This window comes from Macrotis lagotis, chromosome 8 (genome assembly GCF_037893015.1).
Source record: "Macrotis lagotis isolate mMagLag1 chromosome 8, bilby.v1.9.chrom.fasta, whole genome shotgun sequence".
NCBI classification, from domain to species: domain Eukaryota; kingdom Metazoa; phylum Chordata; class Mammalia; order Peramelemorphia; family Peramelidae; genus Macrotis; species Macrotis lagotis.
The window spans coordinates 107,112,682-107,139,714 of NC_133665.1; the positions used below are offsets into that span (position 1 = coordinate 107,112,682).

General features: G+C 54.4%; 4 protein-coding genes across 8 annotated transcripts; 1 reads left to right on the forward strand and 3 right to left on the reverse strand.

Annotated features, from left to right (window-relative positions):
* The first annotated feature begins 3,969 nt into the window (after positions 1-3,969).
* LSMEM2 (leucine rich single-pass membrane protein 2) lies at positions 3,970-8,244 on the forward strand. Of its 4 annotated transcripts, XM_074198017.1 has the most exons (4): positions 3,970-4,117; positions 5,683-5,793; positions 5,869-6,060; positions 6,557-8,244. In XM_074198017.1, exons 1-4 carry the CDS (start codon positions 4,096-4,098, stop codon positions 6,688-6,690), a joined length of 459 nt encoding a protein of 152 aa, XP_074054118.1. In that variant the 5' UTR covers positions 3,970-4,095; the 3' UTR covers positions 6,691-8,244. The 4 variants fall into 4 exon arrangements, with proteins under 4 accessions (XP_074054118.1, XP_074054116.1, XP_074054117.1 ...); XM_074198015.1 differs by having other exon boundaries at positions 5,683-6,060; XM_074198016.1 differs by having other exon boundaries at positions 5,869-6,625.
* Positions 8,135-19,404, reverse strand: IFRD2 (interferon related developmental regulator 2). 2 transcript variants are annotated; one of them, XM_074198010.1, is made up of 12 exons: positions 19,266-19,401; positions 13,708-13,824; positions 13,526-13,610; positions 13,111-13,235; positions 12,757-12,914; positions 11,211-11,261; positions 10,833-11,002; positions 10,266-10,371; positions 9,978-10,115; positions 9,339-9,467; positions 9,163-9,258; positions 8,136-8,942 (listed from the first exon to the last, which is right to left on the reverse strand). In XM_074198010.1, exons 1-12 carry the CDS (start codon positions 19,321-19,323, stop codon positions 8,862-8,864), a joined length of 1,314 nt encoding a protein of 437 aa, XP_074054111.1. In that variant the 5' UTR covers positions 19,324-19,401; the 3' UTR covers positions 8,136-8,861. The 2 variants fall into 2 exon arrangements, with proteins under 2 accessions (XP_074054112.1, XP_074054111.1); XM_074198011.1 differs by lacking the exon at positions 11,211-11,261 and having other exon boundaries at positions 8,135-8,942; positions 19,266-19,404.
* A 411-nt stretch (positions 19,405-19,815) lies between these two features.
* Positions 19,816-26,440, reverse strand: HYAL3 (hyaluronidase 3). The gene is made up of 4 exons (XM_074198012.1): positions 26,359-26,440; positions 22,143-23,050; positions 21,934-22,023; positions 19,816-20,823 (listed from the first exon to the last, which is right to left on the reverse strand). The coding sequence occupies exons 2-4, from the start codon at positions 23,025-23,027 to the stop codon at positions 20,542-20,544; spliced, it is 1,257 nt and encodes a 418-aa protein (XP_074054113.1). The 5' UTR covers positions 23,028-23,050; positions 26,359-26,440; the 3' UTR covers positions 19,816-20,541.
* Positions 23,058-26,347, reverse strand: NAA80 (N-alpha-acetyltransferase 80, NatH catalytic subunit). Its single transcript, XM_074198013.1, is given in 2 exon segments — positions 23,058-24,747; positions 24,750-26,347. Coding segments are annotated over 2 exon segments (936 nt in total). The 5' UTR covers positions 24,901-26,347; the 3' UTR covers positions 23,058-23,962.
* Positions 26,441-27,033: the final 593 nt, after the last annotated feature.

Below are 27,033 nucleotides of genomic sequence, written 5' to 3' on the forward strand. Positions count from 1 at the left end.
GATAATGTGGTCATTGATCCTTGGTCTGCTCTCCCTTTTTTGTTGCTCATCTTTCATTCTTGAAACCAATGACATCACAAGGGTGATGTCTTGATGATGAATTGGATATGAGTGAGGCAGAGCTGCGCAAAGGTCATTGTCAACAAGGAATTGCATGTTCCCACATGTTGTGTGGATGTGTGTGGATGGATGAGATGCAATGACCCACCAGGTACCCCACATAACTGACTTGAGGATGCACAGACTTGGGACATGAAGACAACAGAGCCAGGTCAGAGCTGTGGCTCAGACTTTGCAGCATCCCTTCTGGAAAGAAGCTTGGAGGCAATGTTAGCTCCCATCTTTCTCCAACCTGCATCCTCAGGGTGTGAGAGGAGGTGGGGAATGGGACAGAGTTGTTGGGCATCTAGCTGGGTGACCAAGAGAAACAAGGATTGGGATTGGAAAGAAAAGGAAGAATCAGGTCCCCCCGCCTGATTTCACAGCAGTGAAATCCATCACCTCCTTTGTCTCCAGAGACCATCCTTTTTTCCCCCAAAATCAGACCAAGGCTTTTTATTTACTCATTTTTTGCATCTAAAATATTCTTTGGCCCGAGATTCCTTGCCATAGTCCTTAATAATGTAACTGCAGCCAACCATCTTATGGGGCTTTCCCTCTGTCAATTTTTCCCGTTCACCCAGCTTCTTCTTGTCATCAACCTTGATCAAATTGATTTGGTGCTCAGCACACAGGGCCTCAACCAACTTTACATACATAGGTTCATCACAGTTGGAAGCAAGAACAAAGATGGGCTTGGCATTTGTCCAAGGCTTTGGCAACTTCAGAGACCATCCGTAAAGAAGATGCCCCTGGACCAGATGGTGGCACGTTGGCTGTCTCTGTCCCTGGGGGCCAGATGTTCATCGGTCTCAATCCTTCCCATTTCCCCTCCCCTTCGTGTGTGGGTCTTCCTGGGGATAAGGGGTTACATGTTTATATATGCCTAGCCATGGGCATACCCTTTCATTACTATAGAGAACTCACACATGACTAAATTTAGTCTCTTTTAATAAGAGTTAGCACCTTCTCAGCAACTATGGTCTCCAAGATCTGCCCAGAGCCTCTAGAGGTTGTGACTTGTCACATCACTATGATGGGTCAGAGTCAAATCTTCCTAGCCACGAGGCCATCTCTCTAATACTGCCCCTGTGACCCTTCAAGCGCTTCATGATTGCTAGCTATTATATGACCATGTGTTCACGTGTATGGAGACGTGTGGGGTATACATTGGCCATATCTCTGTGTATACAAGGGCATCTACATGCAAGGGACTAGGTGGGCATTTGCATGTCTACATATGTATGTGCTCCCCATCGTCCTAATTAATGAGACACATATCCCCTAAAGTCATTATGTTATTTGAAGTGGCACTGCCTATCTGACTGAGCTGAAGTCAATCATTAGATAGAATATATTGTACTAAAATACGTTACAGTGTCTAATAATGTATAGAATAGAAATTCTATATGCATATATAATGAATTTATCTTAAATTACATATCACAAGTCTCTACATCATATAAACACATGTATTACATATCTCATATATCATGTCATGAACCACCTCATTAAGATATGTTGCATATCTTAAATTACATATCATATATTATGTAATATTATAGTGTGTATATAGAAGTTATACAAACTTATTGCTTTAAATAGTGCAAATCAAATATCTACAACCACTTCAGGGAATTCTTTATTTGTGTTCATTGGGATCTGACTATAATTATATATACATATTTTTATGTTTATAATGTATTATATGAGACCTAATCCTTCTCAATGTATGCTCTCCCAGTATATTTTAAATATATAGGACCCAGTCTCTCCTATTCTCTCCTTGATCCTCCATCTCTTTCTTATCACTCCTGATAAAGTGAGGGATAGGAAGGAAGTCTCAGGGGAAAAGTGAGGAGGCCTGTGTTTTAGCTGCAGGTCTGTCTAGCACTTGGGACAAGTCCCTTCACCTCTCTGGATCTCCTTCCCTACTCTGAACAACAAAAAGCTTGGACACAACGGTCTCTTCAGTTGCCTCCAAGCTCTGATCTCCTGGGATTTTATGAGAAGGGACTGTGCAAAAAAGATATGTACAAATGCAGACCTATGTTTCTATGTCTGTAGAGGTATGTGCCTCTGGGGGTTTTGGGGTAACCCTCCTTGCAACCTCCTAAGACTTTTGAGAAATACCAAGGCTGCTTGTCCCGGTGATTGAAGGTTCAGGTGGAATGTTGTATCTGTGTGAACGTGGGTGATCACTGTGTCACCCTGCAGAAAAGTGCATCTGTATGTGGTGGCCTGCTTCTGTATTCATCCAAAATGTCTGCACACGTGTGTGTGTATATATGTGGATGACCTTTGAGGATCTACAGACTGCGTGTGAAAGGTATTCCCATCGTATCCTGTTCACACACACACACACACACACACACACACACACACACACACCCCTACCCCTCTCCATGGGGTATCTCTTCCAGGTTACCATACCATTCTCTGATGCTCTGTTCAGGTTAGTTTCATTCCTCTCCCCCACAACCCAGGTTGCTGTCTGCTTGTCACTCCTCTGGTTGCCGATTATCCACCCAGTCCTGAGGATGCTGAGCAGGCTCCCTGGGCCTGGCTGGTGGACAGAGCTTTGGCTTGCAGGGCTGTGGGAAGGGGAGGGCATGGGTGGGAGCGGGCAGAGAGGCTGGGGAGGGGCACTTTTGGTCTCCTTACCCTCTCCAGGGCCTCTTCTAGTATCTGCCAAATGGAATGGAGAGAAAGGGTAACCGAGAAGTCTGTGGATGGAATGTGGGAGACCTATAAATCTGGAAAGGAAAAAAATCACATCTTCCATTTTCACTAACCTATGATTTTTTTTGAAATTCAATATATTTTATGCATTAGAATGCTTATCCCAAGCATTCTAATATGAGCTTCAGCACATAAGGGAATCCATGACCTAAAAATAGGTTCAGAACATCTGCTTTAGAGACAGAGACCAGTTAGGAAGACATTGCAATCGGCACAAGAAGAGATAAAAGCACTGGATCTGGACCCAGAAGTCCTGAGTTCAGATTCGGATTCTGTTAACTGAGCCAGTCATAATCTCTTACAACCTCAGTTCCTGCACATATAAAAACCAGGGGTTTGACCAAGGTGATTTCTAAGCTCTCTCTGAGCTCTAAATTCTATATTTCTATGTATTGAGGCAAGCTAGGGCCCTGAACTTGGAATCAGGATTCCAATCTTGCCTCAGTTTCCTAAAAGGGGATAATAGCACCCACCTTCCAGGGTTGCTGTGAGGATTAATTAAGTGCTTAAAGCACTACATAATGTTAACCAGGTGTGTGAGAACACGAGATCAAGTGAATGATGGTGAGGTGCCACACCGGCCAGAGTGTGGTGGACCTCGGATACACAGTGCATCCTATGATACCATCTTTGAGACCAATCGGGAGACCTGGGACCCAGGTCCTTATAGATCATTTCTGGATATCCCAAAGCCTTGGGCTGGGTAAGGGGAGGAGGCATCACGAACTGCCCTCAGCATATATGGCCCCCACGACAAAGAAGGACACTCAAAGTCGAACAGTCCCCTCACCTCTGCAGGGGCAAAGCTGTAACAGAGGAATGGGCTTGGTATGGATCCCAGCTCTTCCCCTTCCTAACGAGTTGATTTTGGCCACGTGCCTCCCCTTCTTGGGTCCTCCGTGTCCTGAGATGTAAGATGAGGGGGGCTATTAGATGATCTTCTGGTTCCTTTCCAGCTCTCCAACCCATGATGCCATTCTGTGTTCCCACACCAGAATGAGTATGCCCGCTGCCTTTCCTGGGACTTCTAGCCACTCTCACTCCCTCTGCCCCTACCCCACTTAGTCCCGCCCCCTCTAAATATAACCCCCTCCAGGCTGAGCTCAAGACTATTTCTGGACTGGACAAACGTGCCTTGGGAAGCCAGTGGCCTGGACAGGGGCTCTGAGAGGTGCTGGCTGCTGCCTCTACTCCACCCCCTTGCCCAGGGCACTACCCATCTGGCTCCAACTCCACTGACCACCACACCTGGCCATGCCTGGGGAGGCCCGAGAAGGTAAGGTGGATGGGTGGTGGGTGGGCACCTGGGCAGGCGGAACTAGACAGGGCCAGGCTCATACCCCAGAGCCTTGGGAATGGAAGGTACTAGGCTGGGCTGTTCCCTGAGCCCAAAGCGGAATGAGGAGGCATTCTAACAGACTCCTCTTGTGCATCTGAGAAGTGGAGGTAGGCTGTCTCAGGCATCCATCTACTTGGCTTCAGGACCTCTTTTGATCTTCCAAGCTCCTTGGGAGAGAAAGCAGAGTTGGAGCCTCCCTATCCTTGTCCTTAGGTGCCCAAGCTGACTTTGGACTTCCACTGGACATGGGCATCCGGTCTACCATTGATGCCTCTAGTCCAAGCCTTCTAAGGAGATGGGCAACTTATTCCCAAGACACTCAGTTTTCTCCACTTAATTCTCAGTCTGGTCCAAGAGGGTGGGCAGAAGTGGCTAAGGGACAGGGCATCTTTCCTACCCCTTTCCTGCTGGACCTTTGTTCTCTCTGCAAGGAGACGGATGGTTGGGAGACAGGTCATCTTCCTGCCAAAACAGGCTGGGGGTGGGAGGGATTAGGAGTGGAGGCAGCAACATGGGCAGCTGCATGATTCTGGAATAGCCAGGGGTTCCGGTCCTAGTGGGAGGAAGCTAGGACTCTGGGAGGGGAGCAGAGGCATGGCAGCCTGGGGCAGGGTCACAAGATGACAGAGCTATGGTTCCTGCTGTCCAAGCTGCTCCAGACTAATCAGACCCATGGGGAGCGAGGGTCCCTGGCTGACCCCAGTAGCTTCACCTGGGCCCTGCGACCTCCTTACACCTTCCAGTCACTCCTCACTTCCTGGCTCTCAGGGTGACTGTGTCCTTGTGTCAGATACTTCTCAGGCCTTTCAGACCCCAGAAGCTGCTGCCTGGGTCTGACAAAGATGGTATCATAGGATGCACTGTGCTGAGACTTCCTTTGATAGTCCAACCAAGTCCACAGTCACCTCCAGAAGCCCTTCATTATTAGTTCCCCATGACAGTTCCCTTTTCTACCAGGGAGGGATTGCTGAGCAGCAGGGGCACCTTGGGAGGGTCTGGTCTTCCCTCAGATTGTGAGATGGCAGAGGAAGGGGTCCAGGTCATTCAGATCCGGAATTCCCGGAGAACAGAGATGTCTGCTCAGACAGCAGATAGGGACCCCCCAGGACAAGAACTGTCTCCCTTTCTTCAAGACTCCTATCAGTATACAGGATTTTGCAAAATTGTGAGGCTCTTTGGTTATGTCCTGGCCTGACTCTGAAAATCAGAGTGGAGGGAGAAGAAAGGAAGAGAAACTGAGACTAATCCTGTGGGCTTGGGGACAGGGTGAGGAAAGGGGGGCAGGCTCTAGGGTGCTGGTTTCAAGATATGTGAAATTTTCTTGGGTTCTAATGTTCTGGCGCTGGGGGGTGGGGGTGGGGAGAAGACCAATGGGATGATTGCTTAGATTGACCCAAAGCCTGCCCTGAGGGAAAGAACACAATCCTGTGGCTTTGTATCAAGAGAGGAAGGGCTCCTAGCCCCACCTTCAGCCACCCAGCCAGCACCCCTTTCCTCCACAGATGCCATCCTGCCCGTCATGGTGAGTCCAGGCACTGGGGCCATTCCACCCAGCCACTTCACGGAGGTCAGCCTACACCCTGTGGAGTCCATCAGCGACCTACACAATGGAGGTCTGGGCTATGCTCTAAGGTGTGGGCAGGAGTTCTCCCTGAGAAAGGGCGATCTAACTCCTCTGTCTCCTCCAGGACCCTTGCACCCCTACCTGACTGATGACCCAGCCTCGCAGCCATGGGAAGAGCTGATGGGCATACTACCTCCATCCCTCTGTGTCCAGGCTGGCTGCAGCCCAGCCCAGGGGCGCGGGGCCTTCTTGTTACTGCTGGCACTGCTCATCCTCACCTGCCTTGCACTGGCCATCCTGGCTGTCTACCTGAGCGGTACCAGGGCTAGATGGGAAGGGAGGTCAAAGAGGGTCATTGACACAACTTGCAGCTATCTGCATGGGGGGGCAATAACAAAGACTGCCAAAATTAACAACTCTTTGGGGGACCCCGGGCGGGGGGAAGAGGGAAGGGATTATTTTCCTGCTTTGCCAGGCTGAGGTTATAATGTTTAGTCACAGGATTTTCAGATTAGATCTGGAAAAGACCACAAAACCCACCTAGTGGCATACCATTTTTCAGAGAAGCAGCATTGCCCAGTCACCCAGCTAGTAAGAAATGGCAGAAGGTTTTGAACTGAGTCTTTTCTCCTTCCCTGGGCATCGGACATCGAAGTTCTGTCCACCAGCTGGGTGGTTACAGGAAATCGGATTAGGCTGAGATAATCCAGTTATTTCCATAGAGACGCTCAACAGGCCAATGCAGGAGGGAGAGGGTGGCCCTGGGGAGTCCCCGGGAGTGCAGGCCTCTCCTCTCTTCCCACCTGTTCCAGTGCTCCAGAGTGAGTCCCTGCGGGTCCTGGCCCACACGCTGCGGGTTCAGGAGGAGACACTGCTGAAGCTCCGGCTGGCCAGCCTCAACCAGTGGCGACGGCTCAACAGCAGTGAGGCTAGAGGCCTCAGTTGAGGGAAGACCTGCCCTTTACACCCTCTGCTCGGGACGATGACAACTGCAGCCAGGGACCCTCTGCCTGGACTCCAGAGGGGGCAGACCCCTCTTTCCCGGCTTCCCTCTGGCCTCTATTTATAAGCCTCAACACAACCTCCCCATTTTTATGTTTCTTTCTACAGGACGTTTTTGTATCAATAAATGGCACAAGTCTAAAGCCTGTTCTCCCATACCTCCCACCAGATCCCACAGCCCAGAGCCATACAACTAAGGCAGGAGAGCTCCCAGCCCACATCAGACGGAAGTAACCTTTGTCTAGGACTCTCAAGTTGTTTCACATCACCCAGTGACAGAGGTCATGCAAATATTATTGTCCTCCTTTTTTAGATGGGGAAACTGAGGCACTGAATGGCTTGTCCTTTGATGCTCACTGAGATCGAGGGCTAAGATTTAAAGCCAGAGTGGTGAGGAAAGCACTGTGGAAACTGTAAAACACGAAAGAATGGGAGATGATGAGCATCTTCACTGTCTTCTGATTCCCAATCCAGGGCTCCTGCCTCACCAGGCAGCCAAGTCCTACCCCTGTCTAGAGGAGAAAAGGAAGCTGGGGCTTAGGGGGGCACCAGCCCAAAATCAAAATTCCTATTCCAGAACCTGAGGGGCAGGGGCGGCATGTTTCTGAAGTCATCGAAGCCTCTTACAAGGGACACTGGAGGGAGACTTCCCTACCCCCACTTGCAGCCTCTCCTGTCAACACCTCCTGGCCAGCCCGGGCCACCCCTCCCACTGTCTGCATCCCACAGATAGCAGGAGCTCAAGTCTCTGCTTGAGGCCATCCCAAAATAGCTGTTTTGCCCTTCCCTCCATGGACCAACCCACCATTCCAAGTCTCCCTTCAGAGAGTCTCAGCCCCCACCTCCTTGGGCTCCCCTGAGGAGCTGGGGGCTCCTGGACAGGACCTTCCAAGTCAGGTCAGCCCGAGAAGTCTGGGCCTTGGTATGGGTAGAGACTGAGAAAGTGCCCTGAGAAAGGAGTGGGGAGACACTGAGTCTCATGGGAACAGAGGGAAGGGAACTCCATACAAATAAGGGAAGAGTTCTGGAGGGGGAAAGAGAGGAAGGGAGAAAGGGGAAAGTCTCATGGGTACTTGAGGCTAGAAACCTCATAGGAACATGGGAAAGGTTTCTAGAGGAGAAAGAAACCCCACCCCCTCAAACCAAAGCCTGGCCTGGCCTGTCGTACATCAATCTGAGGTCACCCTGAAAACATTTCTCCCCTGGGGAGCCAGGGGCTTTGTGTTCGAGAGACCCCCAGGTCTGCCCTTCACCAGCAGTCAAGAATGGAAGAGCCTGGTCAGTGGTCACCTCCCAATCCAAGAACAGAAGGGCAGAAGCAAAGAAGCACCTCTGACCTCCTCCCTCCTTCCCAGTGGGTACAGAGGGCCAGCTGAGGGTATGTGCAGGAGAGCACAACTGAGGCAGCAGACTGAAGCCAAGATATGGTCTCATTTAATTATCTCTAATATTAATCTTTTTTTATAAAATAAACACATACATACATTCCAGAAAGTCCCCTTCCCTGCATCCCTCCCCACTAGCATAGCTGAAGTGTGGGAGGGTGGAGACTATACTGAGTATGTGTTAAGGCCTGGAGGAAGGGGAGCCCAGCCCGCCGAGGATGGGGCCACTCTAGGCTAGAGACCCCCTTCCAGTTACAGAGTGGTTGGTCAATCCAAGGAGGACGAGCAGCCAGAAGAGGAGGAGAGGGGATTCCCCACCCAATCACTCCTCAGCTTGGGGAATTTCTGAATTCTCCCCTTCCTTGTCAACACTGTGACATCAGTAACCTCTCCGGAGGTCAGTCAGGCACAAAAGGTAATCAATCATCCCATGGCCCAAATCAAACCCTGGCCCAGCAGGAGAAATGGGCAAAGAGGAGGTAGGAGGAGAGGACACTGAAGGAAGAGGGCTGGAGGAAAGGGGGTGGAGGGGAGACCAGGGCAGCCCTGGCCCTGGCAGCCCCCTCCCCAACACCTTTATTTGGTTTTATCATTAAAAAAATATATAGCAAAGACCCCCAGGGAGCCAGGCCACACGAAGAAGAATGTTGTGGCATTGTTTTTCTATATAAAACTGGATGAAGGCAGCCTCCTCACTCAGCCCCAAGACTAGGGCATGGTGCTCCCAAGCTCACAGAACATCTGCGCGCTTATCCCGTACGCGACTACGTGCTTTCGTCCGGGCTTTGAAGGCAGCTGAATTGTAAAGGTGCTGGAAAAAAAAAAAGAGAGGAGGCTGCTTAGGAGCAAGCTTGACCCCAAGCAGAGGCCAGTCAGGAATGAGGCAGAGCATGGGGTACCACCCTGAGAAGGGGAGGCCCAGGGTCTCAAGATCTTCCCACTCCTCCCAACCCAGCAACCCTCTTGTCAAACAGGCCAGATGGGTAGGAGGCAGAATGAAGGTGAGCCAAGGGGGAGGGCCAGCCACAAACCTTCTCAAAGCGGGAAATCTTGCTGGCCTTCATGGCAGCAGAGTCCAGAACCAACACTGGCCCCAGGTCAAAGATGTCTCGAAGCAGCTCATTGTTCTGGGAGAACCAAAGGGGCATGAGAGTCGGTGAAGGCCTAAGCCATTGGGAGTTAGAGGGAGCAGTGGGCAGGGGAGTACCTGGAGGTGGTGGAGGACCCCAGAGCCTAAGGTCTCCTTAAAGGCTGCATAGGTCCGGCGTCGGGTCCAGCTGTCCACATACATACATTCCAGTCCAAACTTGATTGTCTCTTCCTGACACTCTCCAGTCTAGAGAAGATGCACAGAACAAGGCCGCTAGGCCCCAGGAACCATTCCTCAGTCCTTTCTCCACTGGCAAAGGGGAGGGGCTGAAGCTGTTACCCCTGACCATGGAATACTGGGCTTTAGTCCTCTGCTAGGCCAGTCCAGGAGGTACTTCCTTACTGTAGGATGCCCTGAGCTGCTGACAGTGAGGGTGGGGACAGCTCCCAGAGACCTCTGGACTCAGGGCTGGAGACCTGGTGAGGAAGGACTATGCTCCAGGGGGGGAGCAGAGGATGCTTTGTCTCTCCTAGTACATCCTTGTTGAGTTTAGGGTCTCAACCACAATTACATGAATCTGAATCAGGCCCCCCCCCCACCAGCTGGGGTAATGCCAAAAACTGGGGAGGAGGAAAACTTAGGTATAGACAATCAACCACCCCAAGGGCTCTGTATTTTCACATGTGTATCCACATGTCTGAGCATGTGCACATACATGGATGTGTTTGTATTTGAACGTGTGAGGCCCCCCCCCACCTCAATGAAATGCAGAACATCCCGGAAGATGGAGCGCTGCTTGCGACGGTCAGCCTTGGCCCGGTACTTGTTGCTGTCCGTGGCCAGGGCCCGAAGGGTGCTGCACAGGCTGTCGGTGTCCTCATACAGGAAGTCCTCCTGAAGGGAGAGTTGGACAGGGAAGCTTGGGACAGTTTGGTTTTCTCTACTCTGCTCACCTTCCCCCGTCACAAAAGTGACCCCAGGGGACCTTTGCCCTTCCACCATAATGGCCCCCACCTCCTCCTTCTCCACCTCCACTCCTGGTACCTCTAGATCTCGGCCCAGTTCAAAGAGCAAGGCAATTGTCTCCCCGGCTGCAATGCGCAGGTGGACGCTGTCGCTGGAGAGAAGCTGGGGTAGCTGGGGCAGCTGGCTGTACGAAGGCAGGAGGCACCGGTGAGCAAACACTGGCAGCTTCCCTCACCCCCAGCCAGGCTTTAGGAATTCAGGAGGAAGAGGTGAGGGTGGTTCTGCTCAGCCCCGCAGTCCTCTGTCATTTGTATCTGAAAATCTCTACCCCTGTGGTTCCCCCCTTCCCCTTTTGCTAAGCAGCTAAAGAGAATAGGAGCTATGGCCTGTTCTGTTTCTCTGTAAGAGGGTGAATTCAGGCAATATGGTCTAATGGAAGGAGTACTGCATGTGATATCAGAAAACCTAGTTTTGAGGCTGATTTTCCACTTAAAAGCTATTATCATCTTTGGCCATTCAATTGTATTTACAACAGAAATTCAGCTCTTTGTGGGTCAGGACTCCATGCAGACCTCCAGGCAAGGAAGGACCAGAGGGGATTTTCCATTAGTCTTTCCTTCCTCCTTTCTCCAGAGCCCTGCATACCTGTCCAGAACCCTGCTGATGTGGGAGCCAGGGCAGATGGGGAGCAGTAAGGCCCAGGCCTGGAGGGCACAGCAATGCAGAGCTTGAAGGGGTGCCAGCGTTGACGATGGCTCCTCCCTACAGGCCCCATTAAAGATGCCCTCAAGGCAGGTTAGGCATGAGATGAGGTCCTGCAAGAAGACAAAAGCCCAAGGCAAGGAAGGCATCAGTGAGACTGCCTGCCAGCTCCACCAGACCTCTATTCAAGCCAAAGTCCAGCTGGGAGATCAGTCATCCACACCTGCGGCAGCATCAATGAGGTGACCTAAGGTCAGCAGAGGTGAGAAGGTGCTCTGGGTCCTTGAAAGGAAAAGGGAACCGGGCACAGGGTAAACTCACCTCCACATCATCAGCAGCAATGTAACAGCACATCCCGAGGGCTGTGGCACACTGCAGGGGAGAGCAGGTCAGGGGTCAGACTCTCTCAGCCATCCCTCAATAACCCAGGGCTGACCCCAAGCCAGAGAGAAGTCACTTCACCTCTGGGCCTCAGTTTCCTCATCTGTAAAATGAGGAGGTTGCACTCATGACCTCTAGGATTCCTGTCGGTCCTGCATCTAGGACCCCAGGACCCCGCCTTAGCCATTCCTAATCCAGGTCCTGGCCCTTAGGGCCTCCCAGATCAGCCAACTCCTGCCAGTCTGAGCCAGAGGATAACCAGTGGGATTGACTGTATTCATACATATTTGGGAACAAAACAGGAAGTCAAAATGGCATACAATCCTCTTTTTCTATTTCATGTATAAGGAAGTGTTCATGTCTGTTGACGTTGGTCAAGAAATTTTTTAAATAAGCCAATGAAAAAGGAGGCCTGTAGGGCAGCCAAGGACACTGGACTCCAGCCTCCACCCTCTTCATCTCAGCCCAGGAATATGAACCAGTTGTGCCCTGTTACCCAGCCCAAAATACTCTAAGAAAAGGGCCATTAAGGGACCATACCCTTGTTCCTAGCCCTAGGCTCAACAAAGGTGCACCCATGGAGGACAATTATTCTTCCAGCAGCTGTTTGTTGATGGCTCTCTGCTGAGCACAGGGGAGACCAAAACTGAAGGGGGCCCTGAGTCTGTGCTCATGGGGCTCACAGTACAGGAGGGGGAAAAGACCTCAGTCAGAATCACAGCATCCCAGAGCTGGAAGGCCAAGAATCCTCACTCGAATGTGGTGACGTGCAGCCAACAGCTGCTGGCAGAAGCTGTCCAGGGCCAGGGGACCTAGTCCCTAAGTCCCCAGGTGGTGAGACACCCATCCCACAGAGTCAGCCAGCTCAATCTCCTTTTACTGAGCCAAAACTTGGCCCTGGGCAACTACTCCCTCCAAAGAACAAACTGAATCAATCCCTTGTCCCTGAGAGTCCTTCATACATGGTGACAATGAGCAGGCCCAGTGACAACTGAGGCTCAGCAATCTCTTTAAGTAGAAACCCATTTTTTTTGCCCTTTTCATCATTAAACTGCTTCAGAGGAAGGAGGCAGATATACTCAAAATCAAGAGGCAAGATCCTGGGGCTCTCAACAGCAAGGCAATAGTAAAAATACAGACATGGGGGCAGCTAGGTGGTACAGTGAATAGAATACCAGCCCTGGAGTCAGGAGGACCTGAGTTCAAATCCAACCTCAGACACTTAATAATTACCTAGCTGTGTGACCTTTGGCAAGTCACTTAACCCCATAGCCTTGCAAAAAATTTTAAAAAAAAAGAAAATACAGACATGATCAGGTCGGATTTGGAGTCATAGGGACTGGGTTCAAATCCTCCTTGTCCTTTTCCACAGGTGCCTATGGAGTTCCTCTGTTAAACCAGGGCCTTAAATGGCTGTGTCTAAAGGTGATGGTCTCCACAGGCGCAGAGGCAAGAGGGGAGCCCTGGGGGGACAGGAGGGGCTTACACTGTGCCGCGCTCCAAGGTTGGCAGAGGTATCGGTAAGAATGCTGACGAGCAGGGGTCGCAGGCTCCGGAAGAGCTCTTCTCCCTCAGGCCCTGAACCCATCTGAAGGCACAGGAGGGTCAGCACACTTGCAGCAAGAGACTGTTCTTCTCCTTTCCCTGTAAAGAAGGGTGGGATGGCCCTTTGTCAGTCACCTAAGTGAGAGTTACTGATATTCAGGAAAGGGTTGCCCCTTGAAGCCTCCCCCCAAATCTCCCCAGATCCAGGCTTCCACAGGAGCCCCCTGGCCTGACCCCACCCAGAGACAAGGGAGGGTAGGGCTGGGGTGGTAAGAGTCAGAAAACCAAGTCGAACCTTTCTTGAGGCACTTTTCAAGAGAGTCGGTGAGGGTGAGGCGGCGCTCCTGTAGAAAGTCCAGGAGTACCCGGGAGGAGAATGCCAGGCGCAAGCTCTCCAAAGCACCCAGCCTGGTCTTGGCACTGGAGGAGAATAAGGACTGAAGGGCAAGCCCAGGTCACAACCCCCTCTGTATCAATGCTCCACTCCTCCTGGGGCTCACCCAGACAGGGGAACCAGACCCCCAAAGAACAGAAGCCTGCATCCCAGAGTATTGCTGGGGTTGCAAGGAGGCCACTATCCAGCAAGACAGCATGGGGCATCCAGCCTCACCATGGCAGCAACCCTCCCAGACTAATCATCTTGACTATCAAGGGAAGCAGGGCAGGACGGAGGGGTGGGCCACAGCAGATGCCCTCTTCCCCACACAAACCTCTTGTCAGCCACATCATCGATGCGCTCCTTGAGCTTCTCTTCCAGCTCCTCTTGCTGGGCCTGCTCATCGACTACTTCGCTGCCTGCAGACCCCACCCACAAAGCCTGTAAGTCACCCTTCTTGGCCAGTCCCCCGGGGCCTCCCTCCTCTCTCATCACCCAGGCTCAGCCGTGACTTACTGAGGTTCTCTTCGACAACACTAGCACCCTCACTTGTACTGCTGTAGTGACTCAACACTTCACTCGTTGCTTCATCATCACTGGAGGGAGAGTCGGCCTGGGTGCTGCTACGAGCTCCTGGAAAGGGGCAAAATGGGGGGGGGGGGGTCAGCCCAGGGCTCCCAGCATTAGGACTGAGAGTGGCAAGAAGACTCCAAGATCTTCCAGTTCAACCCCTCGTATTACAGATGAGCAAACCCCCCAAGGGGGATCTGCCCAGTAATTATCCATCCAGTTGAGTTTCAGACTCAGGTCCTGTTGCTCTGACCAGTTCATTTAGGACTACTAGTTCAAAGATGCTAATAGGAAGGGCTCTCCTGTGGAGCTTTGCATTTTACTCTACCCACCTTCCTCCAAGCAATGGGGCAATGCCAATCCTAATAGCCTGTGGGGCATATGAGGCCTTGCCAAAAGAGAATTCAGTCAGTTCTGAGTTGGGCTAAGGGAAGGGCTCTTGCACACAAGTTGTTTAGAGTCTCAAACACCAACACAGACCCCAGAATCCAAGTAGAATTTCTTATCCCATAACCCAGTGGTCTTCAGTGCCTTTGTGCATCCACAAAGACTGCCAACAACTTAGGGACATGTGCCTTGTGAACAGCACTTCTGGAATATGAGGTGATGAATGGCTGGGAACTGGTGCCAATGAGGAGAATTCAAGTCCTCGCTGAAAGAACCCCAACTACCCTGTGCTTGGTAAGAAGACTTATGGTTTTCGAATTTGGCACCAAGGGGAATTTATTAAACTTGTTACTCCAAGAGGTGGCCCAAGCTCAAAACATAAATGTGATCAAGAAGACTTGTCATCGATTCAGGGTGGGTAACTGGGGGAACCCTAAGATGCTGGATGTGGGCTCTAACACAAGATGACACCAAGGTCCTGTGCTTTGAGGTCTAGTTCAGGGAGTGTGGCCTTATTTCCTTAAAAGGCCCCCAATATACTATTCAGTCTCATGCCTCCTGGAACTGCTCAGCCCCTACCCCACCAAAAATTCAGATATCAGGAGGGGAGACTTCAAGGACTCTTATTTACCCAATACTTAGTAATGGTGGGGGAAAGGGGGCTGCTTGTCTACCAAGTCTAAACCAGATACCCAGGCAAAAGGGAATAGCTCCTATCCATAGCTAGTGGTCTTATATGGAATCTGCCTCTGCTCACACACACACACATACAGTGGAATCCCCTCCCTCTCCTGAAAAAGGGAAACTGAGGCCTTGAGCAGAAACAGGAAGGGCAGGGTAGCAATAGAACATGAGATAATGTGTAAAATGCTTTGAAAACCTCCAAGCGTTATCTCTATCCACTAAGGGATTTGACAGGACCAGCTGCTGCTGGAGGCGAAAAGAGCCCTCATCTGGGATGAAGAGTTTAGCTAGGTTCAATCTCTGGGCTCTGGGACCCAAGGTGATGGGGAAGGCCAGTCCCTCCAGGTCTGGGGAGAAAGCAAGGCCTGCCCGCCAGCCCCTTGCCTGCCTGATTCTGGAGCACTGTGGGTCCAGGGGCATGTTTGGGCTCAGTCTAGCTTGTGGCAGCTCCCAAGTCTCAGCCCCATATGCCCATCCTTCAGACACCCACCTTCAGGTGTCCCAAGAGCCCAGACGCCTCAAGGGGTATGAGATTCTGCTCTGAATCTGGGGGAAGGGGATACAGTGAACAATCACACTGGTCTCAGTCAGTCACCTGATACTACCTAGAGGTCCCTGAACGTGGAGCCAAGATGTGTTTGCTGCCATCTTCCAGCACACCCCAGCTTCCTTAAGGCCCCAGAGGGACAAATGACCTAATAGCTGCCCTGTACACACTTGGTGTGACCTCCAAATCCTGGGCTGAGCAAATACCTTCTCTGATCCTTTCCAGATAACAAAAGGAACCAGCCTGGAAGGCCTCCCCTGAGCCTAGGTGCCCACCCCAAGGGTCTGCACAGGAGGCCGCAGCTGGGAGCTCCCTCTTCTGCTGAGCTCCAGGACAGTCATGGGAGGTGCCTCGCCAGCCTCTGAGGTCTGTCTACTTAGTTTTCTCCTGGGGCTCCAAGGGCCTCCTTGGGCAGGTTTGGAGCCACTGGGGAAGGGAAAAGAAGCTCTGGGCTCCATGTAAGTGGACAGGAGGCTTGGAAAGGAGGAGACAGCCTCAGCTCACAGTAATTTTGCGCTTCTCCTGGGATCTAGATCAGGCTCTGAGCCCTAAATGAGAATCCCAACTGTCCTGGGATGGATGGAGAACATCTCTGGGGACCTGGGGAGTTGAAAGAAGGGGATGACCAGGCTGGGCAGCACAGGGAAGTTGTGAGCTGAGGGAGAACTCAGGAAACCACTCTTTTCCTCCCAACATTCAGATACTAAATGTACTTTTTCCTCTTGCCTGAAGAACATTGGCCCTGGAGTCAGAAAAAGCTGTTTTTTTTGTTTTGCTTTTTTAGGATTTTGCAAGGCAGTGGGGTTAAGTGGCTTGCCCAAGGCCACACAGCTAGGTAATCATTAAGTGTCTGAGCTGGATTTGAACTCAGGTCCTCCTGACTCCAGGGCCGGTGCTCTATCCACTGTGCCACCTAGCTGCCCCTGAAAAGCTGGATTTAAACCCTGACTGTTCCTTACTACCTGACCTGTGTGACCTTCTCTCTCTCCAGAGCCTCAGTTTCCCCAGATGAGTTGGACTCTGAACTCCCTTGGGATTCCAGTCACTATATCTGAAGAGCCTTAGAGAAGCTAAGGTTAGGACAGTCCCTGGACTCTCAAGAGGCCCGTTTATCACATTTCACAGACTCCCCAGCCAAAGCTGATAAGGCAGGCGGGCACCTTTCTGCCTCCCTAAGACAGCCCTGCCGGTTCCCTGGAGGACATGAGCAAAGCCTCTAGTACCTGCCCAAAATGCCCCCTACTCTCCTTTTGTATCCACCGATTCTCTTCCTGGTCCCACCCCTGCAGGGATTACGGATTGGCAAGGGCCATGAAGCCAGCACTGTTCTCCAGATGCAGACCTGGTCCAGCAAGTTTGCCAGCAAGCGGGAAGTGAGTTAAGAAAGCAAGCTTTGGATTCAGAAGATCAGGGTTCAAGTCTGTAATCAGAGAGAAAAAGGGGTCCGGGAGGCTTGGGTCCAACACTTACTAGCTGGCATGTGACTTCCTCTCTTAAAGCCTTTTTCCTCATTTTTAAAATGGGGGTGCTACCCTCCTCCCCAGGGGGACTGTGAAGAAAGGACATTGTAAACCTTAAGGCTGCTATTATTAAAAGGTCATGTGCAGAGGGCACAACTGACCTGGGCTAGAATGACAGAAAAAAAGGCAAGAGATGTTAGAGGTGGGGAAGGCAAATGTCTTCAGTTAGAAGGCTGGCCTTACAGCGCAGTTCTGACACCTCCGTCCTTAGACACCATCTGCTCCAGGCCCCTCGTTTACAGACGGAGAAACAGAGATGTGGAAGGGAGAGGAAGGTCCTCAGCCACAGGGGCTGCCCCTCAGGTGTCCCGGCTGCCAGGCCGGGCTTCCTTCTTCTACATGGGCCCAGAAAAAAGGCTCAAGTTCAGTATTCACGTGGCTCTATTTTCCATGGGCTTGTGCCCAGAAGTGTAGAACTGAGAGGCTATATGACACCTCTGGGGGGAGGAGGGGGGAGGGGAGACAATGGAGAGGGAAGGGAAGGACCACTTTTTCCCCTGCACCCCCTGACCACAGCTCCCCAAGGCAGATCCAGGAGCCACCTAGGGCTTCAAGGGAACCCCCAGGGCTGCCTGCCTCACTCACTTCTCCTTCCCTGGACAAGGCCCAGCCCATTCCTTCGTTTTACCCCAAGAGAGACTGCGCCTCCAGCCCCGGCTCTGATCTGAACCCCCCCCTTCACACACCTAGAATGCCAGGCTAGTGTCAGCCCTCCCCGCACAGGCCTCTCACACTGGCCCTGAAGGATTCTCCAGAGAGTCTAAGACCCCAGCCATGCCTCTCTGCTCAGGCCTCCTCAAGACCCTTACTCAGATTTCTCAATCCTGCTTACACAGGCCTCTGCCCCCCCTCCTCCCTGATTCTATGGTCCTCTAGTCCCCCCAAGTCCCTCACCCCCTCCTATATTGCTCAGCCCCCAGGCCCCTCACCCCCTCCTATACTGCTCAGCTCCCCAGGCCCCTCACCCCCTCCTATACTGCTCAGCCCCCAGGCCCCTCGTCCCCTCCTATACTGCTCAGCCCCCCAGGCCCCTCGCCCCCTCCTATATTGCTCAGCCCCCAGGCCCCTCGCCCCCTCCTATACTGCTCAGCCCCCAGGCCCCTCGCCCCCTCCTATACTGCTCAGCCCCCCAGGCCCCTCGCCCCCTCCTACACTGCTCAGCCCCCCCAGGCCCCTCGCCCCCTCCTATATTGCTCAGCCCCCCCAGGCCCCTCACCCCCTCCTATATTGCTCAGCCCCCAGGCCCCTCGCCCCCTCCTATACTGCTCAGCCCCCCAGGCCCCTCGCCCCCTCCTACACTGCTCAGCCCCCCAGGCCCCTCGCCCCCTCCTATACTGCTCAGCCCCCAGGCCCCTCGCCCCCTCCTACACTGCTCAGCCCCCCAGGCCCTCGCCCCCTCCTATACTGCTCAGCCCCCCAGGCCCCTCGCCCCCTCCTACACTGCTCAGCCCCCCCAGGCCCCTCGCCCCCTCCTATATTGCTCAGCCCCCCCAGGCCCTCACCCCCAACTATACTGCTCAGCCCCCAGGCCCCTCACCCCCTCCTATACTGCTCAGCCCCCCCAGGCCCTCACCCCCAACTATACTGCTCAGCCCCCCAGGCCCCTCGCCCCCTCCTACACTGCTCAGCCCCCCAGGCCCCTCACCCCCAACTATACTGCTCAGCCCCCCAGGCCCCTCGCCCCCTCCTATACTGCTCAGCCCCCCCAGGCCCCTCGCCCCCTCCTATACTGCTCAGCCCCCCAGGCCCCTCGCCCCCTCCTATACTGCTCAGCCCCCAGGCCCTCACCCCCTCCTATACTGCTCAGCCCCCCAGGCCCCTCACCCCCTCCTATACTGCTCAGCCCCCCAGGCCCTCGCCCCCTCCTATACTGCTCAGCCCCCCAGGCCCCTCGTCCCCTCCTATACTGCTCAGCCCCCCAGGCCCCTCGCCCCCCCCCCCCTCCTACACTGCTCAGCCCCCAGGCCCCTCACCCCCAACTATACTGCTCAGCCCCCCAGGCCCCTCACCCCCTCCTATACTGCTCAGCCCCCCAGGCCCCTCGCCCCCTCCTATACTGCTCAGCCCCCCAGGCCCCTCGCCCCCTCCTATACTGCTCAGCCCCCAGGCCCTCACCCCCTCCTATACTGCTCAGCCCCCCAGGCCCCTCACCCCCTCCTATACTGCTCAGCCCCCCAGGCCCCTCGCCCCCTCCTACACTGCTCAGCCCCCCCAGGCCCTCGCCCCCGCCCGCGCTGCTCCCCTGCTCAGCCCCCCAAGCCCGGCTCCCGCCTCCCCAGAGGCTGCGCAGCCTCCGGCCCCGCCCCCGGCGCCCCCTCCTCAAATCCCGCCCCGGCCCGCCCCCGGCCCGCCCCGGCCCGGCTCGCCTCCGCCTCGCCGCAGTCCTCCCCTCCGGGGCGCGTGTCCCTTGCGGGCGCGGGGCATGCCGGGCCGGGCAGGCGGCGCGCGGGGCCGCGAGGGCGCGGGGTCAGAGCCGGCGGGAACTCGCGTCGGGGTCCGCGCTCCTGGGCGCCGGCGCGCGCCGGGAGAAGACGGGCAGAGGCCGGGGGCAGCACGCCACGCGCGCCACCATCTTCGCTCGACTCCCCCGGCGGGGCCCACCCCTTTCGGCGCCCCGCCCGAGCCGCGGGGGCCGCTGGGACACCGAGTCCCCCCCCGGCCCCGCGTCCCGGTGACTGCCGCGGCCTCCGGAAGTCGGAACCACAACCTCCACAGGGCTCCGCGCGGCGCCCCGCCCCGGCCCGCGAGGCAGCGGGGCATCTTGGGAAACGAAGTCCCTCCCGCGGGGGGAATGGGGAACCGGCCGGCCGGGGAACTCAAAAGACCATCATGCCCCGGTCCAGGGCTCGGTTAACCCTTAAGCTGCCCGGGGACAGGAGGTCGCACGTGGCCGCTTCTCACGTGCGCTCGCTCCTTGCTACGCCGCCCTGAGGGTCTGTGGGGTCAGGCAGGGCCGGGGGACCCCCAGACCGGATGTATCCCGAGTATCCGCAACAGCTGCCAGGAGCCTTAGAGATGGGCTGGTTCAAGCCCCCCATCTCGCAGCTTGGCAGAAAAGTGTTACATCTGGGAACGGAGGCGCCGTGTTCAGATCCTGACCCCAAAACTGGTGACCCTGGTCAAGTCCCTTCTCCCTCTGGGCTCAGCCTCCTGAGCTATAAAATTAGGGGTTTGATTTCTGAGCTCTAACTCCAAATCTCTTAAAAATTGGGGGGGGGGGCAGCTAGGTGGCACAGTGGACAGAGCACGGGCCCTGGAGTCAGGAGGGCCTGAGTTCAAATCCGGCCTCAGACACTTAATAATGACCTAGCTGTGTGGCCTTGGGCAGCCACTTAACCCCATTGCCTTGCCAAAACCTAAAAAAAAAAATGGGAGGGATGACTATGAGGCGTTAAGAAGAAATTGGTACAAAGTCAAAAATAATGATTCTAAATCCAGTGCTTTTAGGCACAGCAGAGCAGTAGAGGGGAACAGACCCTGGAGCACAGGGGGAGTTTCAGAAACACCAGTCTCTCAGGAGTTGGGGAGCAGGCCGGCAGAACAACATAAGGAAGCTCAGAAGGCAAGGACAGACGGAGGTAGCCCACAGCTGTGTCCCCACAATTGGCAATCCTCTGGGAACCCGGCTCATGGTAGTCCCCTTCACTCTGCGCCACGTACATGAAACTTGCAGGTTCCGCCTGCCCAGCCTGGGTAGCAGAGGCATTGGAAGTGGGCCCATTTGGCAGCTTCTTCCCCGAGGGCTCCCAGGGCATCTGTTGGTTCCAAGTGCAAGAAGATATCATCATTGCTGGGCTCTCGACGGGCACAGCGCCCATTGCCATGGCACAGTTGCTGGCTGCAAGCCTGGGCAGCCCTGGTCACATTGCTTAAGTAGGGGCCCAAGATGGTTGACAGGTAGTTTTGGAGAAGCCTGCATTGCTCCTGAGGATGGGAAAGAAAGAGAAATCCTTCATTCCTCAGAGGAAAGACATCCCAAAGGGAACCAAGGTTCCAGCTGCCTGGTCCTGGGACCACCTTTGCATCTCCCCCCCCTTGATCCATGGTCAGATATACTTCCCCCTTCCTCCATTCATGAGCAGCTATTCTCCCTCCCATCCTTGCGTCATGGTCAGACATACTCCCTCCTAGAATGGAAAGAGCCGCCAGAACATCAAATATTGGAAGGGGCCTTAGCAACCAACTAGTTGAACTCTTGTATTAGACAGAGTTGGAGAAAAGCAGGGATTGCTAAGGGAAGCGAGCTAGGCAGTGTCAGCCAGCAGCCAGTATGAGACCTTGAGTTCCAGGTAGTGTGGATCAGAGAAGAGAGAATGAGATTTGGAGCCAAAGGACTGAGTTCAAATTTCAGCTCCACCTCTCCCAACTTGGGTGCCCTTCAGCAAGTCACCACCCCCAGGCTGTTTCCTCAGCTATAAATGGTAGGAATTGCCTAGACAGCCATGAAGATTGCTTCTGGCTCTAAACCGAGGGTTTTATGGATGCTGCATGGCATGGGCAAGAACCAGAACTGTCCTCAGTAAGGGCAACATCGTGCAATGATCAAGTATGATAGACGCCTCCTCCCAGCTCCTCCCAGCTTTTCTCTTTTCTTATGATTGTTCTTTCTAACATGACTAACATGGAAATATGTTCAACAAATATGTACATGTATAACCTATGTCAGATTATTTGCTGTCTTGGGGAGGAGAAAAATTTGGAACTCAAAATCATATAAAAAAATGTTGCAGGGCAGCTAAATGGTGCAGTGGATAGAATACCGGCCCTGGAGTCAGGAAGATCCGAGTTCAAATTTGGCCTCAGACACTTAACAATTACCTAGCTGTGTGATCTTGGGCAAGTCACTTAACTCCAGTACCTTGCAAAAATAAAAATCAAAAAATGAATATTGAAAACTCTCCTTACATGTAATTGGAAAATACTATTTGCCAAAAATAAAAAATCTAGGATTCTAGATCTGGCTTCCAAGGCTAGGGCATAGATTAGAATTGGGAATTTTGAGAGAACACAGGGGCTAAAAAGAGAATTACTTACCCCAGAACTGGAAAAAGAGAGGTCACCCCAGAGCACCACACCTTCCACACCCAGGGCCACACCTACTCCAATGGTCCGAATCAGGTCATTCTGGGAAGAGAGAGATGTTGCTCGGTCAGGCTGGTCTCTTGGCATTGATCAAACTCCCTGGCCCCCTGGTCTTTCCTCAGACCAGGGACCCCAATGTCTCCCTCAGATAAAAAGCTCACCTGGGACAGAAACCGCCCAGAGCCAAGGTGAGTGAGGCGGGTATAGGCCAGCACAGGCAGAGGATGTGAGTGCCCAAACCGAGCCACCCGGAATGCTTCTTGCAGCCGGTGGCGTGTGTAGCTCTTTCGGTAGATGTGGGGCAGGCCAGGAGGGAGGTAGATGCTAGGGAAGAGGGCAGTAGAGGCTTCCCAAAGCCAGCGCAGGCGGTCATTGTAGGCCTTGTCCACCACCTGACATTTTCCAGTGTAATTGTGCCTGCCCCGCCAGGGGCTTTGGCAGAAAGGGAAGCCATAAAAACCCCACAGCCCCCTGGGACGCAGTGCCCGCCCCAGCTGCAGGGTGCCCTCCATCAGCGTCCGAGCAGCCCGCTCAAAGGCGACCCGAGCCTTTCGGCGCTGCTGCTGAGGAAGTCGGTCTGGCCACTGCTGCCGAGCCCAGGCCCAAGATGCCTTCCGATAGACCCGGCGGGGCCCCCAGTTCCGGCTCCAGATTGGGTACCACTCTTCCCAGTCAAGCACAGCTAAGCCTCTGAAGCTCTTGTGCATGAGTCCAGAGATCTGCTTGGCAACCAGGGCGAGGTGCTTGTGCAGGGGAACAGCCTGGGGGACACCTCCATGGTGGAGGACACCCCCTGGTCCTACATAGGGGTAAAGGCCAAATTGGTTCTTGTAGAAGATGGTAATGTTCTGGCCCTGGAAGCGCTGGGCCTGGTTATGCACGATGCCAAAGAGCTCCAGGAGCAGGGGCTGACCAAAGCGGGCTTGGCATCGGGCTGTGGGCACGTTCCACACTACAGTGAAGGGGCGGCCCAGATGCCATGAGGTCACCCACCCACCCACCAGGCATAGGGTGACCCAGGCCACTAAATAGCAGCCCCCATTCATAGCTGGGCCCAGCAGGGAGAGACCTGTAGGGGAGAGAGGAGACTAGAGTGAGAGGCAGGAGAACAAAAGTCTGGAGTATGAAGAAGGATTGGATTTAAGACCCCATCACCTTCCTGGCTATCCTCATGGACCTTCCCTTCCATCTTTCTCATTGAGCCTGTGGGCTCCTAATCAGGAATAGCAGAAAAGGACGATAATTAAAGGTAGTCTCCTGAGGAGGGGAAGAGAGGAGAGGAAAGTGGGGCCTGCTCTGAGGAAGGGGAGACACTGTAAGAGGCTACAAGAGGTGAAATAAGCACAAAGGAGAGCCCCAGACAGGTGGTCCCCGGGACGGGGCTGCTTTATTTTCTGCTGCTCACACATAACCATGCTGCTTAACACAAAGATCCAACCATCGCTTACTGAGACCACTATTCAGATGTGACATAGCCCTTGACAGTCACTCAGCTAGAATCTGCAGGACAACAGGCAGTCTGTGGGATGGCAGAGTGCAGCATCAAGTGAGAAGCCTGCCATCGCTTCCCAGCCCGGCCACCTCACAGGTCGATCTGCTGCTCTAGGACTTGATTTCCTCCTTCAGGAGAGGGGGCCAAAAAAATACTATGTTCAGGCCCTCCTTCACAGGGCTGTGTAAACCTGAAAGTGCTACGGAAACAACAGGATGGCCATTGTCATCTCCACGGCCTTCTCTGCTGGGTGTGCTTTTGGAACTCAGATTAGCACTTTCTAATAAGGAAGGCTCAAAAAAAATAGGGTGAGGCTGAGGGAATCTCTTCATCTTCAGACTTCCCCGAGGGAGCAGCACCGACAGCTTCAGGCACCGCAAAGATTTCAGGGCAGACTTCTCATGAGCTCCTCGGTCCATTCTTTGGGATCCTTCCCAGCACTCTTGCCTTCTTTTTATCCTCAGCTAAAAGGCCATGAAACTGACCCCATCAGATCTCCTTTGTCATCCAAAATATGGGGCGGCCCCGAATGTCCCTGTATGGTGTCTCCACAAGACTCTGCTGTGGGGAGTCTGTGGGGGAGAGAGCTGGAGGGCTGAGAAGTGGGGCAGGTAATGGGGGAGGGGGAGGGGGTGCAGGGGGCAGATTGGGCCCAGGTGGGGAGTGAGAAATAGAGGGGATCCCTGCAGTGTCCCTGCAGGGGCTGGGGACTTTAGGCTTTGGAGGACTGGCAGGCTGGCTGGCAGGCTGGAAGGCCTGAAGGATAGCAGCAGACAGAGGGCTACTGAAGGCAATGCCCTGCACTGGCTCCCCGAGCTTGTAGCCCAGGTGGGCATAGAAATGCTGTTTGTCGTGGGTGGTCAGGTGGAGCCGACAAAAGCCCCGGGCCTTGGCAAAGGCCTCAGTGGCCTCCATGAGGCGTCGGCCAAACCCCTGACCCCGAAGTGCCCGAGCCACAACCACGGTTTCGACCAGTAGGCTGTGATCGTGGGCGGCGACTCGGGAAAGGCGGGAATGGCCCAGGACGGTGGGCAAAGCGCCAGGCGCAGGGGGTGGCCCCAGCAGGGCTAAGCACAGGGGAAAGGAATCTGAAGACTGGCCCAGCGAGTGCAGGCGCGAGGCTCGACTCCGGGGCCACTCCTGGTTGATGAGGTCAGCACAGGCATCTAGGAGCTCTGGACGCAGGTGGGCTGGCTCCAGGGTCAGCCCTTCGAGGCCAGGGCCTGAAGCCAAGGAGGACAAAGAGGCCATCATCCAGCTGCTGGTCAGGAGCCGCGCTTCCCTCGGGGGTCTATGCCCAATTCTCCATTCTCCTGTGGAGGGGCCAGAGCCGAGGTTTCACAAAATCTCCACAGGTCAGGGCTGAACGGGACCTCAAGGGTCATCTGGTGCAAAGTCCTCCTGCACAAGAACGCCCTCTGCAGCATCCCAGACAAATGGAGACTCAGCTTCCACTAACCAGGAGAGCTCTGTGAAGCTCACTCCCTAGTGGGCAGCTCCCACTCTTAGGGAATTTGTTCCTTACTAAATTTTACCTAATGCTACCTTTATGTAGTTTCCCAAATCCCCAGTGCTTCTCATTCTGCTCCCTGGGGCTCCATGCATTTAATCTTTTTCTGCTGGACAGCTTTTCAGATATTTGAAGACAGAGATCATACCACTGCTCCTCCCCGATTCCCCAGTTCTCTTGTCCAGGCAAAACAATATCCACCCCTCCTTCCTTCAACCAGACCTTTTATGGTCTGGTCTCTGGTGGGTCCCTAGCCTAGTTTTGGTTTGTTTTTTTTTTCCCCCAGTGTGAACTCAGTTCAGGAAGGAAAACTTCTATGAAATAAATATTACCCTCCTATAAATTCCCAAAAGGTCCAAAGCAAATTTATTTTTGGATTAACTGTGGGTTTGGGATTAATTATTTATACCATTCAGCCAGTTTTGTTGGAATCCTCGGCCGGCTGATGAAAAGTTACTGACAAGGACAGGTTCCCCCCAGCCTTCCCCAAGCCCTAAATAGAAGCCTCACCTTCCCCTCCCCCAGCCCATTTCAGTTCATGGGAGGAAGGACTGAGAAGATGGACACTGGATTCAAGAATCTCAGCCTTCCCTAACCTCCACCAAGAGATCACCTTGAGCAGGGAAATCAAGGCTCCCAGAAAGGCGGAGGATCGGTATGAAAGGGAGAGAGAGAATGGCTCAGAGCCCCTAAGACTGAATGGGGGGAGGGGGGAAACAGAGGCTGGGCCTCCTCCCTCATGAGGGGCACAGAGCATCTCATGTCTTGGGTTGACTTCTGCTTTTCTCCAGAGGATTGCAAAGCTGCATAGATAAGGGCACCCCGCTTCCTTCCCACACAGGCTAGGTCCCAACGGCCAGTCAGGGGGACCCTCACCCCCCCATCAGGGTCTCCCACACTGTGGTGTCCCCTCACTCTCAAGGTCTGGAGACCAGTGTCTGGACAGTAGGATGTCCAGGCTGTCTGGGGAAGGTAAGAGAATCCATCTCCCTGGCTCCTGCCTCATCCCAGGAGGGAGATGGCTGATTCGAGGATTCCCCAGGATGGGTCCAGCCAGCGTCCTCATCAAAGGCTGGCCTCAGGAGTCCTGAGCTCAAAGGACCACAGACCAGCAGCGATGGGCCGGCCGAGAAACTGGCCAAGCCCACACCCCCATTTAACAGATGGGAAAAGGGATTTCGGGAGGATTCTAAAACCGGCCGGGTCAGCATTCCCATTTTACAGTTGGGGAAACTGAGTCCTGGAGCCCGAAGGAGTTTAAGCCAGGTCAGGCAGGACTAGCTGGGTCAGAGCGGGGCCAGGACCCCCCCAGACCTGGCCCCAGCCCCCTCTGCCATCCCCTTCTCCCTCCCCATCATCCTGTTTAAACACCTACCTCCGGGGGCTTCGGGCAAGGAAAGGGAGCTGCCTCTTGCCAGCTGCCTCTGCTCCCCTGCTCAGGCTGAACCCCTTCTTGAAAAAGGAAGTTGCTCTTGTGCCACAGGCCTGGGGGCAGCCCTGCTGCCTGGGGGGGGGGGGGCTGGGGGCTGGGCGGGACGGCCTGATAACGAGGCTGCGGGCGGGGGGCCCGGCACCCCTTAAGTCCTCTGCCTCAGTTTCCCCCTTTCTAAAGGGGAGGCTGGGCCTGGCCTTCCCTGGGGGGAATCAGGGGCGCTGCCGCAGGGAGGTTCCCAGGGCCCCCCAGATCAGGGATCCTGCAGACAGACAGACAGACAGACAGACACATGACGTGGGGCGGGGCGGGCGGCGACACTGACATGCTGCTCCCGGCTCCTGCTCTCCCCGGGCGGCCCCGGCCCCGGCCCCGGTCCCGGCCCCGGTCCCGGCTCCGCTCCGGCCCCGGCCCCGGTCCCGGCCCCGGTCCCGGCCCCTGCTCCGGCCCCCGCGCTCCCCACCCAGCGGAGAGGAGGACGCACAGCAGCTGCTGCTCGGCACCGCCCCTCGCCGGAGGGCCCTGCCAATTGGACGCTGGAGAGTAGGGGCGGGGCGATGGGAGGAGCCACCGCCAGGAGGCTGTGCCCCGGTCTTGTGTGCGCGCACGTGCCCTGCA

Bases quoted from the DNA above. Each gene is read 5' to 3' on its own strand.
- LSMEM2 (XM_074198014.1), top strand. From the start codon at position 4,096: ATGCCTGGGGAGGCCCGAGAAG. The intron at 4,118-5,682 runs GTAAGGTGGATG...TTTCCTCCACAG, and splicing joins GCCTGGGGAGGCCCGAGAAG to ATGCCATCCTGCCCGTCATG.
- IFRD2 (XM_074198010.1), bottom strand. From the start codon at position 19,323: ATGCCCCGCGCCCGCAAGGGACACGCGCCCCGGAGGGGAGGACTGCGG. The intron at 13,825-19,265 runs GCGAGCCGGGCC...GCCCCTTTCCAG, and splicing joins AGGACTGCGGCGAGGCGGAG to GAGCTCGTAGCAGCACCCAG. The intron at 11,262-12,756 runs GTAAGCCCCTCC...TCTCCCCTGCAG, and splicing joins ACCTTGGAGCGCGGCACAGT to TGTGCCACAGCCCTCGGGAT.
- HYAL3 (XM_074198012.1), bottom strand. From the start codon at position 23,027: ATGAATGGGGGCTGCTATTTAGTGGCCTGGGTCACCCTATGCCTGGTG. The intron at 22,024-22,142 runs GTGAGCTTTTTA...CTCTCTTCCCAG, and splicing joins CTGGGCGGTTTCTGTCCCAG to AATGACCTGATTCGGACCAT. The intron at 20,824-21,933 runs GTAAGTAATTCT...TCCCATCCTCAG, and splicing joins TCTCTTTTTCCAGTTCTGGG to GAGCAATGCAGGCTTCTCCA.